An 18,816-nucleotide genomic window follows, 5' to 3' on the forward strand; every position below is an offset into this window, starting at 1 on the left:
GAAGTGATGCACCAAATTTGAGTCAGGATTATGTGATTTAATCTCAAGTACCTCTAAGTCGATCTTTGGTACCTCCAGTTCCCATAAAGGTACTGATGGCCACAGTACTCCTGTACAAAAGTTTTTATCATATATGGACATTTCCTGTGCCACTGCCTTCCCGGTCCATCCAAAACTTGGGAATCTTGCCACCTCTCTCTCCCAGCTTTCCTGTATTGTTATTTTAACTGGGTGGTCATCCCTTTGACCCATCAAGCTGACCCAATAGTTAGCCTGAAGCTGCTTTCTCCTTAGACAGAGTGGCATTTCTCCTGTTTCTACCTGCAAAGAGCATACTGGAGAGGATCGCACTGCTCCTGTACATATTCTCAGTGCCATAGCTTGGACTTTATCTAATCCAGCTAAAACTGATTTGGCTGCAGATCCATAAACCAAACACCCATATTCAATTCTTGCTCTGATTAAATAAACATAAATTTGCTTCAAAGAAGATATATCTGCTCCCCATACTGTTCCAGCAAGACATCTCATTAAATTCATTACTTTTTTACATTTATCTACTAATTTTGATACATGGTCCCTCCATGTAAGTCCTGCATCAAAAAACACACCAAGAAATTTAAAACTTTTAACCCTCTCCAAATTCCTACCATACAGCTCCAGTTTTATATTTTCATCTATTTTCTTTCGAGTAAAAACACAACCTTAGTCTTCTCAATAGAGAATATAAAGCCCCATTTCCTTCCCCAGTTCTCCACTAGTGTTAGAGCTTCCTGTACCTTCTTCAGGGTGTACTTTATATTTTTCCCCCTTTTCCATAAGCTACCATCGTCTGCAAATAGTGATTTTCCAATACCTGGCTGAACATTAGCGAAAATGTCATTAATCATGATGTTGAACAGTAATGGACTAATCACACTTCCTTGCGGTGTCCCGTTTTCTACCAAGCACCTTCTAGATGTTTCTTTCCCTATTTTCACCTGAATACTTCTATTATTTAAAAAGTCCATCACCCAGTTAAACATATTTCCTCCAATTCCTAACATATGCATTTTGATTAAAAGGCCCTCTACCCATAGCATATCATACGCTTTTTCCACATCTAAAAATACTGCCACAACAGTCTCTTTCTTTACCTGTGCTTTTCTGATTTCGTCCTCAAGACATATGACTGAATCAATAGTACTTCTCCCCTTTCTAAAACCACTCTGACAACTAGTCATACACCCCCCCCCCCCTCTTCAATAAAGTGCATTATCCTTCCATTCACCAACCTTTCCATTAATTTACCTAAGTGAGAAGTTAGAGCTATTGGCCTATAATTAGCTGGATTACTAGCATCTCTTCCTGGTTTTCTTATTGGAACAATAACTGCCTCCTTCCATCCTGTAGGGATCTTTCCTTCTTCCCATACTTTATTAAATACATTTAAAACCTTCTGAATTCCTGTTTCACTTAAATGTCTTAACATGCAATAACAGATTTCATCTTTACTAGGAGCAGAGTTCTTACACCTATCCAAAGCATTTCTTAACTCTCTCAGTGTGAATGGAACATTATATTTATCCTCTGTTTTGTCTTTCTTTTGAATAATCTCAGTATATAGACTCCTTGTTTCTTCCCTACCCCTTCTTTCTTCTTCTGATAAATTACTTGAACTATGTACCTTACTCAGTGTGTTCACCATCATGTCTGCTTTCTCTAGGTTTGATATAGCCAACTGTTCTCCATCTGACAGGATTGGATAATTCCATTCTCTTCTATTACCTTCCATTTTCTTGATCATTCCCCATACATCATTTATATTAATAGTTCTTCCAATTGAGGTACAATAATCTCTCCAGTATGTTCTTTTTCTTTGCCTTATAGACCTTCTCACTACTGCCTGTGCTTGTTTATAATCAATCAGATGTTGAAAGTTATGAGTTCTTTTTAACCTTCTAAATGCTCTGTTCCTTTTCCGAACTGCCTCTTCACATTTAGCATCCCACCATGGAACAACTTTTCTTTCTAGTTTTCCTGAACTTTTTGGTATTGAAGCCAGTGCAGCCATATAAATACTGTGTCGTAACTCACTTTCATTTCTTTCAACATCATTTGTTTCTTGGATTGAACTAATGTACAAATCACTTTCTTCCTTAAATTTCTTCCACTCTGCTTTTTTGAAAATCCACCTTCCATGGCGATCTTCTGAGCTCAACCTTACATCAATATCCAGTTTACATAGAATTGGATAGTGATCACTTCCAATAGTGCCTTTTCCGTGCACTTCCCATTCACATTTTGGAGCCATTCTACTGGACAGAATTGTGAGGTCTAGTACAGACTCTTTACCAGTTCTAATATCAATCCTAGTGCTTCTACCATCATTCAAACAAACTAAGTTCCTATCATTCATTAAATCTTCAATTACCTGCCCATTGTTGTCCGTCTTCCCCCCTCCCCACAGTGTATTATGGGCATTAAAATCTCCACACCATACAACATTATCTCTATCCTGACCTTCTATTTCCTCTAGTTCATTTAATGCTAGCTGTTAACAAGGGTTATAATAATGTATCACTACTATTTTCTTTTTATCTGCCCATACTTCCACTACCAAATATTCTTGTTCCTTCCCTGTACCCAACACCCTATAGGGAACACCCTTCCTTACAAAGGTAGCACATCCCCCACCACTTCCTTGTTCTCTGTCGTGTCTGATGACAGTATAGTCAGATATAACAAAATCAAATCTAGGTTTTAACCATGTTTCTTGAACACACATTATTTCTGGTTTGATACTCCTACTATCTATAAACTTTTTAAAATCTTGACCATTTGCCAACAGACTCCTTGCGTTCCATTGTAAAATTAACATATCATCCTTTCCCTACTTCCTGGTTTGAGTGCACAGCAAGACAGTCCCTTACTTCTTCCCATTTTAAGTCTACCATGCCCAAATGTTGAGTTGCTGCCTTTGTAATGATTTGAATCCTTTCAGTTTTAGATTTAACCTCAGCTGTTGCATTGATTACTCCAGCAATAAAGATAACCAAGTCCCTCTTTTCCTCCCTCTGCTTTTCCTCCTTCTCTCTGAATTGTTCTTGCCTCTGTATCCACACATTTCCTGTCGGTGTTTCCCCTCTATCATTACCTTCATTCTTATTCTTTGTTTGTTCCACTCTTTTAACTGCTTCGGCATAAGAAACTCTATCCTTCCTTTTCACACTCTGAATCTCAGTCTCCTTTCTCATTACTTCGCACCCCCAGTAGGCCGCACTGTGTCCCCCTCCACAATTACAGCATTTAGGTCTTACCCCCTCTCCACATTCTCCATAGTCATGCTCCCCACCACATTTCGCACATCTTTTTGTCCCTTTACACAGTTTAGCTACATGACCAAACTTCTGGCACTTGTAGCATCTTATTGGCTTATGAGTGAACTCTCTTACCCTGTACCTCATGAATCCAAAGTATAGCTCAGTGGGCAACTCTTTTATACTAAACTGTATCAGAACTGATTCAGATTCTTTTTTCTCAGCTCCCTTGGTTAAGCGCTTTGCACTCTGAACTGCATCACACTTTATTTTTAAGTTCTTTACCAGCTCTTTCATCTCAGTTGCCAACGGAATCCCATAAATCACTCCTTTACTCCCTTGTTCACCCACTTTTACCACCTTTACTACCACTGCCCTCCCAATAGCTTGCAGCTTTAGAGCTCTTCCAATCTGCTCTTCAGAGTTGCATCCTATTAACAAATTTCCATCATTTAGAATTCTAGCGTATTTTACCTCGCCAACCTGATTCTTAATTATTTTTGTCAGTTTTATTGGATCTAAACTCTTCACTCCTGGCTCTTCAAACCTCACCACGACATTCAATTTATCCTCACTCTCTTTCACTTCCCTAGTCCGTTTTGCTTTATTTATCCTCCTTGTCTGCCAGTGCCCATCGTCTTGATCCACTTCATCCATACTGCAACAACTATCTTCCTGATTTTCTGCCATGGTAGAGAATATGTACAAGCGTATCGTATACCGGACCTATACAGGTCGTCGGCCGATACTCCCGCAAAATACTCTCTCCACTAAATCTATTCTACTTCTAACTATCCTTGAAAAATTATTGTGACTTTTATTTATACAAACAAAGCAAAGCAATGCAAACTTCTTCTAATCGCCGAACTCAAACGCATACACCGCTCCTCCCGGAAGTCTCCGTCGTGTCCCTGTGTTATACGTCATCAAGCACGCGCCTGTAAACGGCCCGTGTTGCATTCAGGTACACTCGGAAATGCTGCAGCCTACAGACTAACATCGGATGTAAAAACCCGATACCGATAATTCCCGATATTACATTTTTAACTCAATATCATATCCCTACAAATAATTCAAACCATTAAAAAGTATTCCTACGTTCCGGAAAAAATACGTCTAATTCCATGAATTTAACACGTTGAAAACAACAAATAATTCATATCATTAAAAAGTATTCCTACGTTCCGGAAAAAATACGTCCGATTCCAGGAATTAAAATTGTACCTGAAAGAAAGAGTGTTGTGTCTCACCTTCATCGTCGCTAGATTGTGACATACAGATTTGGCGATAACCCAACCCTCTTATACCCTTGTAGTAAAAAAAAAAAAAAGAGGCCACTCCCTCTCATTAATTATGCATCAGCATGGTCATATTCCGGAAAAATGACCTCTGATTCCAGGAACTAAACCCGTTAAAATCAATTCCTTTACATTAAGTATAATTTTAGGAAGGGGACCACCGTACGGTAAATATCTAGGACACATGCTCGGGGACAGGTGCATGAGTCGGGGGAAGGTCTCAATGAACACCAAGGGTAAAGTATAACTCCTGGAAGTGGACCACTACACGGTACATACCTCAGACATGTGCCCGCGGACAGGTGCTTGACTCCGGGGAAGGTTGAGATGAGAACCGGGGGTAAAGTATAATTGCTGGAAGTGGACCTCCATGGGGTACAAACCTCAGACACATGCCCGGGGACAGGTGCTTGACTCTGGGGAAGGTTTCAATGAGAACCGGGGGTAAAGTATAACTCCTGGAAGTGGACCTCCATAGGGTACATACCTCAGACACATGCCCAGGAACAGGCGCTTCACTGGGGGGAAGGATGAGATGAGAACTGGGGGTGAAGTATAACTCCTGGAAGTGGACCTCCATGGGGTACACACCTCAGACACATGCCCGGGAACAGGCGCTACACTGGGGGTAAGGTTTCAATGAGAACCGGGGGTAAAGTATAACACCTGGAAGTCGAACTCCATGATAATGAATGAAACATTATTGTTTAAACAGTCTTTTATTTGCTTAATTACAGAACTTAGATTAAATACAAATAATTTTCAACAAGACTTATTAGACAATCATTATTACACACTATTATTACACACTATTCACATATTATTCAAATATTATTCGTCATTGGATTTGGACGACGACGACGATGTTCCCGAAGACGCCGACTAGGTGGAGGAGTCCGAGTCCAAGTCCGAATCAGTGAGCGTCGAAATTTTGGCACGCCCAGGTTGTGGCTCTGGCTCTGGCTCTACCTCTATCGCCTCTGCCGGAGCCTGGCTCTCCTCCTTCTCCTCCTCCCGCATTGCCTGGCTCTCCTCTTTATGATGATTTTAGAAGAAATGAATTTTGGTTAGGGCTGGAAAACAAGAATGTGCATTGGCTACAGAGCTGTCATTACACATTGAAAGGCTCACCAGTATTTCCATCAGGATCTGTCCAGTCCAGGCGGCCGCGCATGATGGAGAGTCGGACCATTCTGTCCGCCTGTAGGAGAGTAGGTGAACATTTTTTCATTTTATGCATATGACGGTACATTATAGCCTCACGTCGTTATTCCGGAATAGACACTATTGATAAGACTGACATACGGCCACGGACGTGCGGATGTCCCGCAGCTTGGGGGCTCCTGGCAGCCTAAGGTCGGTCCAGCTGCGGGTGAAGTACTCCCCAAGCTTGTGCATCTCTGCCCCGTCCCGGTTAAAGAAGAAGGTTTCTGGCTGCATGTAGAAGCCGGGGAGGAACTTCCTCAGTTTTGAGAACCGGAGGAGCTGCAACATTTCCTTCTCCGAAATCGCGACCACGGCCGGCCGGAACGCCCCGACGGTCTTGTGTTCCATGAGCTGGGAAAGTAAGAAGCAGAAAAATTTTACTGTAAAGCAAGTTACGGTAGATTGACTTCCAGGAATAGTACCACCATGCGGTAAGTATCTAAGATAAATGCCCAGCATATGTGCTTCTATGCCCGCTATGTTTTTAGAGTGAACCGTGGATGTGATCACCTTCCAGGAATAATACCACTATGCGTTAAGTATCTAAGATAAATGCCCGGGATAGGTGCATGACCTGTGGGAAAGTTTCGATGAGAACCAGGGGCAAAGTCTCATTCCAGGAGTTTGACCTCCATGCAAAGTTACATTCTAGGAATTAGACCCCCATGCGATACTTACCAGAACCACATGCCGAGAACAGTCGCCTGACTGAGGACAAAGATTGTGAGTGAACAGTGGGTAAGTTCAAGTTCCAGAAAAGGGACTATGGATTCCAGGTATTCTACTTCACGAAACTGTCATCATCAATTATTAAACAAACTCACCCTGATTGTGTACGTCTTCCCGTACAGCCGGGCCTGCCGGACCTCCTCTTCCGTCATTGAAAGGAACACGCCCTTCCGGCAGCCCGTCGACACCGTCATCATGCCGACCATCATCCCTACCACTGCGCCCAGCTTGGCGGAGCTGTTATAGTTCCCCTCCAAGGCGGTGAAGGCCTTCGGGATTCTCTTCCTGGCCGCCCTGAGGTATGCCAGGATTTGGCCATGTGTCACCAGAGAATCTTTAGGGGAAAAAAACACCACATAAATGACACAGTGACAACAGAATTATCAGAGTATCAACCTTTGAAACCTGCATTGGAACGCACCTGATTTTCTACGTTTGTATTCCAACCTTTGGACTACAACCTGCGCACCCAACCCCTTTTTCCACCCCCGCAACCTCTCTAGAATCGAGCCGAGGATTTTGCCAGTTACGCGAACCTTAATTATGGAGGAGGCCATGATAAACCTCAGAAACGCTTTTATGTCAATGAGGACATGTTTCTGGCTCGAGGGCTTCAATTTTGTCCTGGCCCAGTATTTCAAAATTTGTAATCTGGATCAGAATAATCCGGATAATGAAATCCTCCTTTTCTCAGTCATGGATCACGGTGATCCTGCTGACTTTATCTGAGTATTTCAAAACACAGATCACCGTGATCCCTACCTGGCCGGATACGGATTTCCCAATCTCAAGTCTCCGCCTCCGGGATCTGAAACATGGTGGACTACTTCATGAAAGGAGTAGCAGAGAGCCGACTTTCACGTCAAAAGTGTAAGTTAACCGTCGTCTATTGTGTAGCGGTTTTAATACCATACGAACGGCAACCAACACATCATGCAAGCCAACTATTTGAATTGTCACCTTATTAAAAGCAGGCCGTGGCGATCTCTAATTGAGACGCGGCCGTGCTAACGGGAGCTAACGCGGCTCCATTGACTTGTGTGTTAAGCAGCTAGCGGGCTATCATTAGCGGCTATCATTAGCGTCACGGCAGATTTACAGTATAAGCAGGCTGCATTGTGTACAGACCTGCTCAGTGCTTAGAAAACACAACGCAACACAGTTTGAGTATTAACTACAAGGTTTGTTCAGAAGGTTCAGAATGCTACAGTAGCCTAATGCTGGTGATGATATCATGTTTTTGTGTAGGCTACATAAACACAATTTGGGATTGTGGATTAAGATACTCATACACCTTCTACCTTCAGAGTCCACTCACAGCCATGGACCACTCAGCTACAACAGGGTGAGTGCTGGAAATCCTTGAAAATGCTTTAATTGTATTGATACATTTAAGACTTTCAAGTAATTGGAGTTTGAATAAAGTGCTTGAAACTGCTTAAATTTGTAATGGCATTACTTTCATGGTATTGGTCAGTGACACAATTAGAAACATTTCTTCATCCTAATTCCTCTCCAACATTGGTGAGAGCTTGTTTTTTTTTGCATTTCACTACACTGTTTTTAAACCTTGGTTTTAGCTTTGCATGTGACTAATAAACTTATCTATCTACCACATCGGGCACGGGGGCGAGAGCCAGCGCCAGCGCCAGTGCCAGAGCGACGGCGACGGAAGAGGCATGCCGGGGATGAGGAAGCCTATGAGAGGCTCCTCAAAATGGTGACCGAAAGGGCAGTCAAACAGACTGAACTGGCCAAACGGCAAATTAAGCTGACGCTGCTTCAGCAAAAAGAGACAGAATTAACAATCAAGCTGTTAGAGAAACAGCTTGACATTTGAAATAGCATGGTCCTTAGTGGTCACATTATTTTTTGTTGGAATAAAACTTTGTTTGGACCCTGCATTCCTTTGTCTTTCTCTGTTTTGGTACATGCAAGTTACAATGTTTGGTGAACTAGAATTTGAGAAATAATTGTAATTTTATTAACAGCAGTTTTACAGTGTGGTCAAAAATTTTACTATGCTTTACATTTTTTGATATTACTTAAATTACTTGTTAGAAGTACAACACTAACACTTAAGTGTAACAAACATCTTGAGTAACAATATCTAGGAGAAGTATGCGCTGAGAGTTTGTCAATCCAAGTCAAATCCACCTCTGAGGTGGGATTCAAATGATCCTGAAATTTTGGTATCAAGTTGATCCAGATATCTGACTTAACTTTTGAAATACCCAAATCAGCCTTTTATCTGGATTCAGGGGAGGATTGGATTACCAGAGCTGAAACCCTGATCTTCAGGATCAGGATTCTCCTGATCTGTGTTGAAATACCCAGTTTTCAGATCAGATCTAGATTTAATCCAATCCGACCAGGATAATCCTGTCAGATCACGTTTGAAATACTGGGCCCCGTGATTTAAGTAGCTGATGGTCGAAAAAACGGAAGTCATGAGCTCCGCAAATATGGAAATGAATTCCATCACTTGGATTTGGAAAAGAAAAGAAAAGAAAATTCCGGAAAAACAACGTCATATTCCTGGCAGAGTATGCATTTGTCTAGGAATTGAACAATTTCATATTACGGACAAACATCATCTGATTCCAGGAATTCAACTCACCCAGGTTGGGGCTGAGGCTGCCGGACTTGGAGGAGGAGGAACCAGGTAGGGGAGTGGATGCTGCTGCGGGTGGGGATGAGACTCCGCGGGGAGGAGACTCCTCTGGACTGGCAACAGGAGGTGGGGGAGGAAACCCTGGGCTCTCAGGAGCAGAAGGCGGAGGAGACTCTGGGCTCTCAGGAGAAGGAGGCGGAGGAGGAGGTGCTGGACCGGCGGGATGAGTACTAGTAGACACTGGAGAGGGAGAAGGAGGTGCAGGCGCTCCTGGAGGAGGGAGACGGGGCAGGTTTTTGACCATACCCTGCACTATGTCCATCTCCCCCACAAGCAACCCCATGACCATCTTTGCCCTCTCCAGTCGTATTACCATTTCCTCCGCCGATGGAGACGCCGGGGTGTGCGTCGGTGGAGCCGCCACCGGCGGTGTCGCCGGGGCCGCCGGGGGTGGTGTCGGCGCGGCCGCCGGTGGCGCTGTCGGCGGGTCCGCCTTCTCACTGAGGTTATCATTTATAGCCCGACGTTTGGCCTTCGCCAATAGCCCCGACAAGCGCTTCCCCTGTGGGTTGAGCATTATATTATTGAATGAAAATGGAAGAAAGAACACAGGTTATGTTTTGCACCGATTTGTATCGTACCGGTCTATGGCCATGGGTAGCGATGAGGTGCTTATCCAGCCGGACATATGCTTTCCGGCCCTGGCACCCCTCGATGGGACAACGGAGCTTCCCTCCGTATCGCAGTGTCCTCTGGCTGATTATTAGCCGGCGCTGTTCAGAGTCCTGGACCCCGTGTTGGTCACGGATGTGCCGGGAGAGGCTGGCATACCGGTTGCCGCATACGGGGCACTCTTTCTTCTTGTGTTTCTAAGGCAGAGAAATAAAATCAATATTCCGGAAAAAATACGTCTAATTCCATGAATTTAACACGTTGAAAACAACAAATAATTGATATCATTAAAAAGTATTCCTACGTTCCGGAAAAAATACGTCCGATTCCAGGAATTAAAATTGTACCTGAAAGAAAGAGTGTTGTGTCTCACCTTCATCGTCGCTAGATTGTGACATACAGATTTGGCGATAACCCAACCCTCTTATACCCTTGTAGTAAAAAAAAAAAAAAGAGGCCACTCCCTCTCATTAATTATGCATTAGCAAGGTCATATTCCGGAAAAATGACCTATGATTCCAGGAATTAAACCCGAAGTCGAACTCCATGGTAATGAATGAAACTACCGAACTGCTGCATCTCTTGGATCCCGCCTCCTGCTCTGGTACGTGCTGACGTGTTACGGTGACGTATTACGTTATTTCCGGTGCTTGTGTGTTGGTCACTCGTTGTTGTTTCACTGTCAGCTGCTCTCGCTAAATTCAACTGTTTTTGCTATAATATTCACCACAGCGGCTAACTACCGCTTAACATTTAAACATCCACTAGTTCTACACAAGCACTCACAGCTCTCCTTCTTTCAGCCGCTTTCTGGCTAATTAATCGTTACACGCTGTTAGCCACTTTAGCTTAGCAGTTAGCTTCACGGCTGGTGATGGCTTCCCCCGCTCTCTCTCCTGCTCTCTCTTGCTCGGAGTGTCGTATGTTTAGCTACTCCTCTGCCTCCTTTAGTGATATTGGTAAGTGTAATAGGTGTAGTGTATTTGTAGCGCTGGAGGCGAGGCTCAGTGAGTTAGAGGCACGGCTCCGCACCATGGAAGCTTAGTCTTACGCTACAGTAGCTAGCCAGCCACCTACAACTTTAGCCGGTGCGAAGCCACATAGTGTAGCGTTAGCTCCTGCTAGCCCTCCCCCGGCAATCCCTGAGCAGCCAGGGTCCTCCTGGGTGACTGTGAGAGGAAAGCATAGTTCTAAATCGAAGCCCATGGTTAACCATCCGCACGTTCACGTTTCAAACAAGTTTTCTCCACTCAGTGACACGCCTGCTGAGAAAACAACACTGGTTATTGGCAGCTCCATTTTGAGAAACGTGAACTTAGTGACACCAGGGACAATAGTAAAATGCATCCCAGGGGCCAGAGCGGGCGACATTGAATCCTATTTGAAACTTCTGGCTAGGGATAAACGTAAATATGGTAGGATTGTTATTCACGTCGGCGGTAATGACACCCGATTACGTCAATCGGAGGTCACTAAAATGAATGTGGAGTCGGTGTGTTCTTATGCAAAAACTATGTCGGACTGTAATTTTCTCTGGTCCCCTGCCCAACTTGACTTGCGATGACATGTATAGCCGCATGTCATCATTCCGTCGCTGGCTGTCTGGATGGTGCCCGGTAAATAATGTGGGCTTCGTAGATAATTGGCAGTCTTTCTGGGGAAAACCTGGTCTTATTAGGAGAGATGGTATTCATCCTACTTTGGAGGGTGCTGCTCTCATATCTAAGAACCTGGACGCAGTTGTTAGCGGTCTAAAACCATGACAACCCAGTGTTGGGATCAGGAAGCAGAGTCGCAGTTTAATACACCTCTCTGCGCTGCCCTTATCGCAGGTGCCCAGGAAGCAGAGTGGCAGTCTTACACACCTCTCTGCGCTCCCTGTGGAGCATTTTCCAGCTCAGTTTAGTATAGAAACACTGTCTGCCCCACGATCATTTAAATTAAACAGATCAAAAATGAACAGAAGAGGAGCTATAAAGAAAAACTTGATACAAATCAACGCAAAATCTGCGACAATGCAACAATATCATAAAATAAAATGTGGACTTTTAAACATTAGATCTCTCTCATCTAAAGCTGTATTAGTAAACGATCTGATATCAGACAACCATATTGATTTACTCTGTCTGACCGAAACCTGGCTGCGTCCCGAAGAATATGTTAGCCTAAATGAATCCACTCCTCCCAGTCATATTAATACTCATATTCCTCGAGGCAGTGGTCGAGGAGGAGGCGTTGCAGCTATTTATAATTCAGGCCTATTAATAAACCCTAAACCTAAACTAAATTATAATTCATTTGAAAGTCTTGTTCTTAGTCTTTCACATTCAACCTGGAAAACTGTGCAGCCAATTATATTTGTTATAGTGTACCGTGCTCCTGGTCCGTACTCTGAATTTCTGTCCGAATTCTCAGAGTTTCTGTCAAATTTAGTCCTTAAATCCGACAAAGTAATCATCGTAGGTGATTTTAATATTCATGTGGACAGCGATAATAATAGTCTCAGTATCGCGTTTATCTCTCTATTAGATTCGATTGGTTTTAGTCAGAGTGTACATAAACCTACTCACTGTTTTAATCACACCCTCGACCTTGTTTTGGTTTATGGTGTGGAAATTGATGACTTAATAGTCTTTCCACAGAATCCTATTTTATCAGACCATTATTTAATAACTTTTGAATTCATATTACAGGACTACTCACCACTGGGTTAAAGTGTCTACACCAGATGTTTATCTGATAGTGCTATAACTAAATTTAAGGAAGCGATTCCATCTGCATTTACTTTAATGCCTCATCCTAATATTCAAGACTCCTGCACTAACGTTTGTCTCTCTGAAATTGATCACCTTGTTGAAAGTGTTGCAGGCTCTCTAAGAACAACACTTGACTCTGTTGCTCCTTTAAAAAAGAAGATAATAAAACAGAGGAAGTTAGCTCCGTGGTATAACTCACAAACCCGTGAATTAAAACAAATATCGCGAAAGTTGGAAAGTAAATGGCGCTCCACTAAACTGGAGGAATCTCACTTAGTTTGGCAAGAAAGTCTTAAAACCTATAGGAAGGACCTCCGTAATGCCAGAGCAGCCTATTACTCATCTTTAATAGAGGAGAATAAGAACAATCCTAGATTTCTTTTCAGCACTGTAGCCAGGCTGACAGAGAGCCACAGCTCTATTGAGCCATGTATTCCTATAACCCTCAGTAGTAACGACTTCATGACCTTCTTTAATGACAAAATTATAACTATTCGATACAAAATCAACTCGCTTGGCACTATTTTTTCATCAAACCCAGGAACCTTACAAACTGTACGACCTGATATATTCTTGGACTGCTTTTCTACAGTCGACCTTAACAAAGTAACCTCTACTATTTCAGCATCAAAACCTTCTACTTGTCTTCTAGACTCTATTCCAACTAGGTTACTCAAAGAAGTGTTACCTTTAATTAGCACTCCTGTATTAGATATGATTAACATGTCTTTATCAGCAGGTTATGTACCACAGTCTTTTAAAGTAGCTGTAATTAAACCTCTTCTTAAAAAGCCCAGTCTTGATCCTGAGGTACTAGCCAACTATAGACCTATATCTAACCTTCCTTTTCTCTCTAAGATCCTCGAGAAATTAGTTGCCAATCAGTTGTGTGACTTTTTACATAATAATGAGTTATTTGAGGACTTCCAGTCAGGATTTAGAGCAAATCATAGCACTGAGACAGCACTGGTGAAAATTACTAACGACCTTCTAATAGCTTCAGACAAAGGACTTGTCTCTGTACTTGTCTTACTAGATCTTAGTGCTGCCTTCGACACTATTGACCATCACATCCTGCTACACAGACTAGAGCATCTGATCGGCATTAAAGGAACCGCACTGAGCTGGTTTAAGTCATATCTATCAGATAGATCTCAGTTTGTACATGTTAATGACAAATCCTCCATGCACACTAAAGTTAGTCACGGAGTCCCACAGGGTTCTGTCCTTGGACCAATTCTTTTCACCTTATATATGCTTCCCTCAGGAAATATTATAAGGAAGCACTCCATAAATTTTCATTGTTATGCTGATGATACACAATTATATTTGTCGATCAAACCAGAAGAAACCCATCAGTTAGCTAAACTTCAAATGTGCATTAAGGAAATAAAAAGCTGGATGACCTGCAATTTCCTGATGTTAAACTCAGACAAAACTGAAATTATTGTACTTGGCCCCAAAGGCCTCCGAAATTCAATATCTAAAGACATTGTTACTCTGGATGATGTTGTGTTGTCCTCCAGCACCACAGTAAGGAATCTGGGTGTTATTTTTGATCAGGATATGTCCTTCGATTCTCACATAAAACTAACAACAAGGACTGCATATTTTCACCTGCGTAATATTGTGAAAATTAGGAACATTGTGTCTCAGAAAGATGCAGAGAAACTTGTCCATGCATTTGTTACTTCTAGGCTGGACTATTGCAACTCCTTATCATCAGGCTGCTCCAATAAGTCTGTTAAAAGTCTCCAGTTGGTCCAAAATGCTGCAGCTCGTGTACTAACTAAAACAAATAGAAGAGAACATATTTCTCCTGTATTAGCTTCTCTGCATTGGCTACCTGTAAAATCTAGAATAGAATTTAAAATCCTTCTCCTTACCTTTAAAGCTCTTATTGGTCAGGCTCCGTCGTATCTTAAAGAGCTCATAGTACCGTATCACCCAACTAGATCTCTGCGCTCTGAGAATGCAGGGCTACTTGTCGTTCCTAGAGTCTCCAAAAGTAGAATGGGAGGCAGAGCCTTCAGCTACCAAGCTCCTCTCCTGTGGAACAAACTCCCAAATGTTATTCGGGAGGCAGACACTGTCCCCTTATTTAAAAGTAAACTTAAAACTTTCCTTTTTGATAAAGCTTACAGCTAGGGCTTACGATGAGACTTTATTCTGCTTAATTATGCTGCTATAGGCCTAGTCTGCCGGGGTATAATACTTTTCCTGATACTCTGAGCTTCTCTCCTCTCCGTCTGAATCATTCATGTCCCATCAATGCACTTTACTAATTCAGCTTCTTCCCCGGAGCTGTTTGTGCTTTGTCGTCTCGCAGGTCTCTGCTGATCGTGGTGGTGCTTGCTGCCGTGGTCCTACATGACGCTTCCTGCTGCTATTGTCACTGTTACTCATATATACTATCACTAGTTTAATAAACTATAAAATGTGTAGCTGTATCGTAGCTGCTATTGCCACTACTCATCATTGATCATGTTTGCCACCATAATTATTATCATTTTCATGTTCTATCACCTTAGCTGTGCTTGTTTCTACTATTCTGTTGTATTAACTGCCTTAACATATACGTTATATTCACATTACTTTAAATATTATAGTTACTGTTAGGCTTTGCTTGCATCTCTGGAAGTGTGTCTGTCTGTCTCTCTCTGTCCATCTGTGTGTCTTTTCTCTCTTTCTCTCTCCTTTACTTCCTCCCCAACCGGTGCAGACAGATGTCCGTCCTCCACAGAGCTGGGTCTGTCTGACGTTCCTGCCTGTAATAGGGAAGGTTGTCGTTGCCACTGTACTCTACAGAGGAATTGTTGGGTCTATGTAAATCATAAATAAGTCATTGAGTGTGGTCTTTACCTACTCTGTAAAGTGTCCTGAGATAACTTTTGTTATGATTTGACACTATAAATAAAATTGAATTGAATTGAATTGAAACATTATTGTTTAAACAGTCTTTTATTTGCATAATTACAGAACTTAGATTAAATACAAATAATTTTCAACAAGACTTATTAGACAATCATTATTACACACTATTATTACACACTATTCACATATTATTCAAATATTATTCGTCATTGGATTTGGACGACGACGACGATGTTCCCAAAGACGCCGACGAGGTTTAGGAGTCCGAGTCCGAGTCCAAGTCCGAATCAGTGAGCGTCGAAATTTTGGAACGCCCAGGTTGTGGCTCTGGCTCTGGCTCTACCTCTATCGCCTCTGCCGGAGCCTGGCTCTCCTCCTTCTCCCGCATTGCCTGGCTCTCCTCTTTATGATTATTTTAGAAGAAATTAATTTGGGTTAGGGCTGGAAAACAAGAATGTGCATTGGCTACAGAGCTGTCATTACACATTGAAAGGCTCACCAGTATAGGTGATAGGTGCATGACCTGTGGGAAAGTTTCGATGAGAACCGGGGGCAAAGTCTCATTCCAGGAGTTTGACCTCCATGCAAAGTTACATTCTAGGAATTAGACCCCCATGCGATACTTACCAGAACCACATGCCGAGAACAGTCGCCTGACTGAGGACAAAGATTGTGAGTGAACAGTGGGTAAGTTCAAGTTCCGGAAAAGGGACTATGGATTCCAGGTATTCTACTTCACCAAACTGTCATCATCAATAACTAAACAAACTCACCCTGATTGTGTACGTCTTCCCGTACAGCCGGGCCTGCCGGACCTCCTCTTCCGTCATTGAAAGGAACACGCCCTTCCGGCAGCCCGTCGACACCGGCATCATGCCGACCATCATCCCTACCACTGCGCCCAACTTGGCGGAGCTGTTATAGTTCCCCTCCAAGGCGGTGAAGGCCTTCGGGATTCTCTTCCTGGCCGCCCTGAGGTATGCCAGGATTTGGCCATGTGTCACCAGAGAATCTTTAGGGGAAAAAAACACCACATAAATGACACAGTGACAACAGAATTATCAGAGTATCAACCTTTGAAACCTGCATTGGAACGCACCTGATTTTCTACGTTTGTATTCCAACCTTTGGACTACAACCTGTGCACCCAACCCCTTTTTCCACCCCCGCAACCTCTCCAGAATCGAGCCGAGGATTTTGCCAGTTACGCGAACCTTAAGTATGGAGGAGGCCATGATAAACCTCAGAAACGCTTTCATGTCAATGAGGACATGTTTCTGGCTCGAGGGCTTCAATTTTGTCCTCAGGTGATTTAAGTAGCTGATGGTCGAAAAAATGGAAGTCATGAGCTCCGCAAATATGGAAATGAATTCCATCACTTGGATTTGGAAAAGAAAAGAAAAGAAAATTCCGGAAAAACAACGTCATATTCCTGGCAGAGTATGCATTTGTCCAGGAATTGAACAATTTCATATTACGGACAAACATCATCTGATTCCAGGAATTCAACTCACCCAGGTTGGGGCTGAGGCTGCCGGACTTGGAGGAGGAGGAACCAGGTAGGGGAGTGGATGCTGCTGCGGGTGGAGATGAGACTCCGCAGGGAGGAGAATCCTCTGGACTGGCAACAGGAGGTGGGGGAGGAAACCCTGGGCTCTCAGGAGCAGAAGGCGGAGGAGACTCTGGGCTCTCAGGAGAAGGGGGCGGAGGAGGAGGTGCTGGACCGGCGGGATGAGTACTAGTAGACACTGGAGAGGGAGAAGGAGGTGCAGGCGCTCCTGGAGGAGGGAGACGGGGCAGGTTTTTGACCATACCCTGCACTATGTCCATCTCCCCCACAAGCAACCCCATGACCATCTTTGCCCTCTCCAGGCGTATTACGATTTCCTCCGCCGATGGAGACGCCGGGGGTGGTGTCGGCGCGGCCGCCGGTGGCGCTGTCGGCGGGTCCGCCTTCTCACTGAGGTTATCATTTATAGCCCGACGTTTGGCCTTCGCCAATAGCCCCGACAAGCGCTTCCCCTGTGGGTTGAGCATTATATTATTGAATGAAAATGGAAGAAAGAACACAGGTTATGTTTTGCACCGATTTGTATCGTACCGGTCTATGGCCATGGGTAGCGATGAGGTGCTTATCCAGCCGGACATATGCTTTCCGGCCCTGGCACCCCTCGATGGGACAAGGCGGAGGAGACTCTGGGCTCTCAGGAGAAGGAGGCGGAGGAGGAGGTGCTGGACCGGCGGGATGAGTACTAGTAGACACTGGAGAGGGAGAAGGAGGTGCAGGCGCTCCTGGAGGAGGGAGACGGGGCAGGTTTTTGACCATACCCTGCACTATGTCCATCTCCCCCACAAGCAACCCCATGACCATCTTTGCCCTCTCCAGGCGTATTACCATTTCCTCCGCCGATGGAGACGCCGGGGTGTGCGTCGGTGGAGCCGCCACCGGCGGTGTCGCCGGGGCCGCCGGGGGTGGTGTCGGCGCGGCCGCCGGCGGCGCTGTCGGCGGGTCCGCCTTCTCACTGAGGTTATCATTTATAGCCCGACGTTTGGCCTTCGCCAATAGCCCCGACAAGCACTTCCCCTGTGGGTTGAGCATTATATTATTGAATGAAAATGGAAGAAAGAACACAGGTTATGTTTTGCACCGATTTGTATCATACCGGTCTATGGCCATGGGTAGCGATGAGGTGCTTATCCAGCCGGACATATGCTTTCCGGCCCTGGCACCCCTCGATGGGACAACGGAGCTTCCCTCCGTATCGCAGTGTCCTCTGGCTGATTATTAGCCGGCGCTGTTCAGAGTCCTGGACCCCGTGTTGGTCACGGATGTGCCGGGAGAGGCTGGCATACCGGTTGCCGCATACGGGGCACTTTTTCTTCTTTTGTTTCTAAGGCAGAGAAATTAAATTAATATTCCGGAAAACAACAAATAATTCAAACCATTAAAAAGTATTCCTAAGTTTCCGGAAAAAATACGTCTAATTCCATGAATTTAACACGTTGAAAACAACAAATAATTGATATCATTAAAAAGTATTCCTACGTTCCGGAAAAAATACGTCCGATTCCAGGAATTAAAATTGTACCTGAAAGAAAGAGTGTTGTGTCTCACCTTCATCGTCGCTAGATTGTGACATACAGATTTGGCGATAACCCAACCCTCTTATACCCTTGTAGTAAAAAAAAAAAAAAAGAGGCCACTCCCTCTCATTAATTATGCATCAGCAAGGTCATATTCCGGAAAAATGACCTATGATTCCAGGAACTAAACCCGTTAAAATCATTTCCTTTACATTAAGTATAATTTCAGGAAGGGGACCAGCGTATGGTAAATATCTAGGACGCATGCCTGGGGACAGGTGCAT

At 43.8% G+C, this 18,816-nt stretch overlaps 1 protein-coding gene across 1 annotated transcript; it reads right to left on the reverse strand.

Annotated features, from left to right (window-relative positions):
- Positions 1–15,614: 15,614 nt before the first annotated feature.
- LOC310953444 (uncharacterized protein) lies at positions 15,615–18,569 on the reverse strand (the record flags this gene model as incomplete). The annotated part of the gene is made up of 6 exons (XM_083922482.1): positions 15,615–15,889; positions 16,222–16,460; positions 16,963–17,470; positions 17,550–18,032; positions 18,112–18,339; positions 18,564–18,569. 6 exons carry the CDS (start codon positions 18,567–18,569, stop codon positions 15,884–15,886), a joined length of 1,470 nt encoding a protein of 489 aa, XP_083778608.1. The 3' UTR covers positions 15,615–15,883.
- Positions 18,570–18,816: the final 247 nt, after the last annotated feature.

Source organism: Echiichthys vipera (genome assembly GCF_963691815.1).
Source record: "Echiichthys vipera genome assembly, chromosome: 11".
In the NCBI taxonomy this organism is placed as follows: domain Eukaryota; kingdom Metazoa; phylum Chordata; class Actinopteri; order Perciformes; family Trachinidae; genus Echiichthys; species Echiichthys vipera.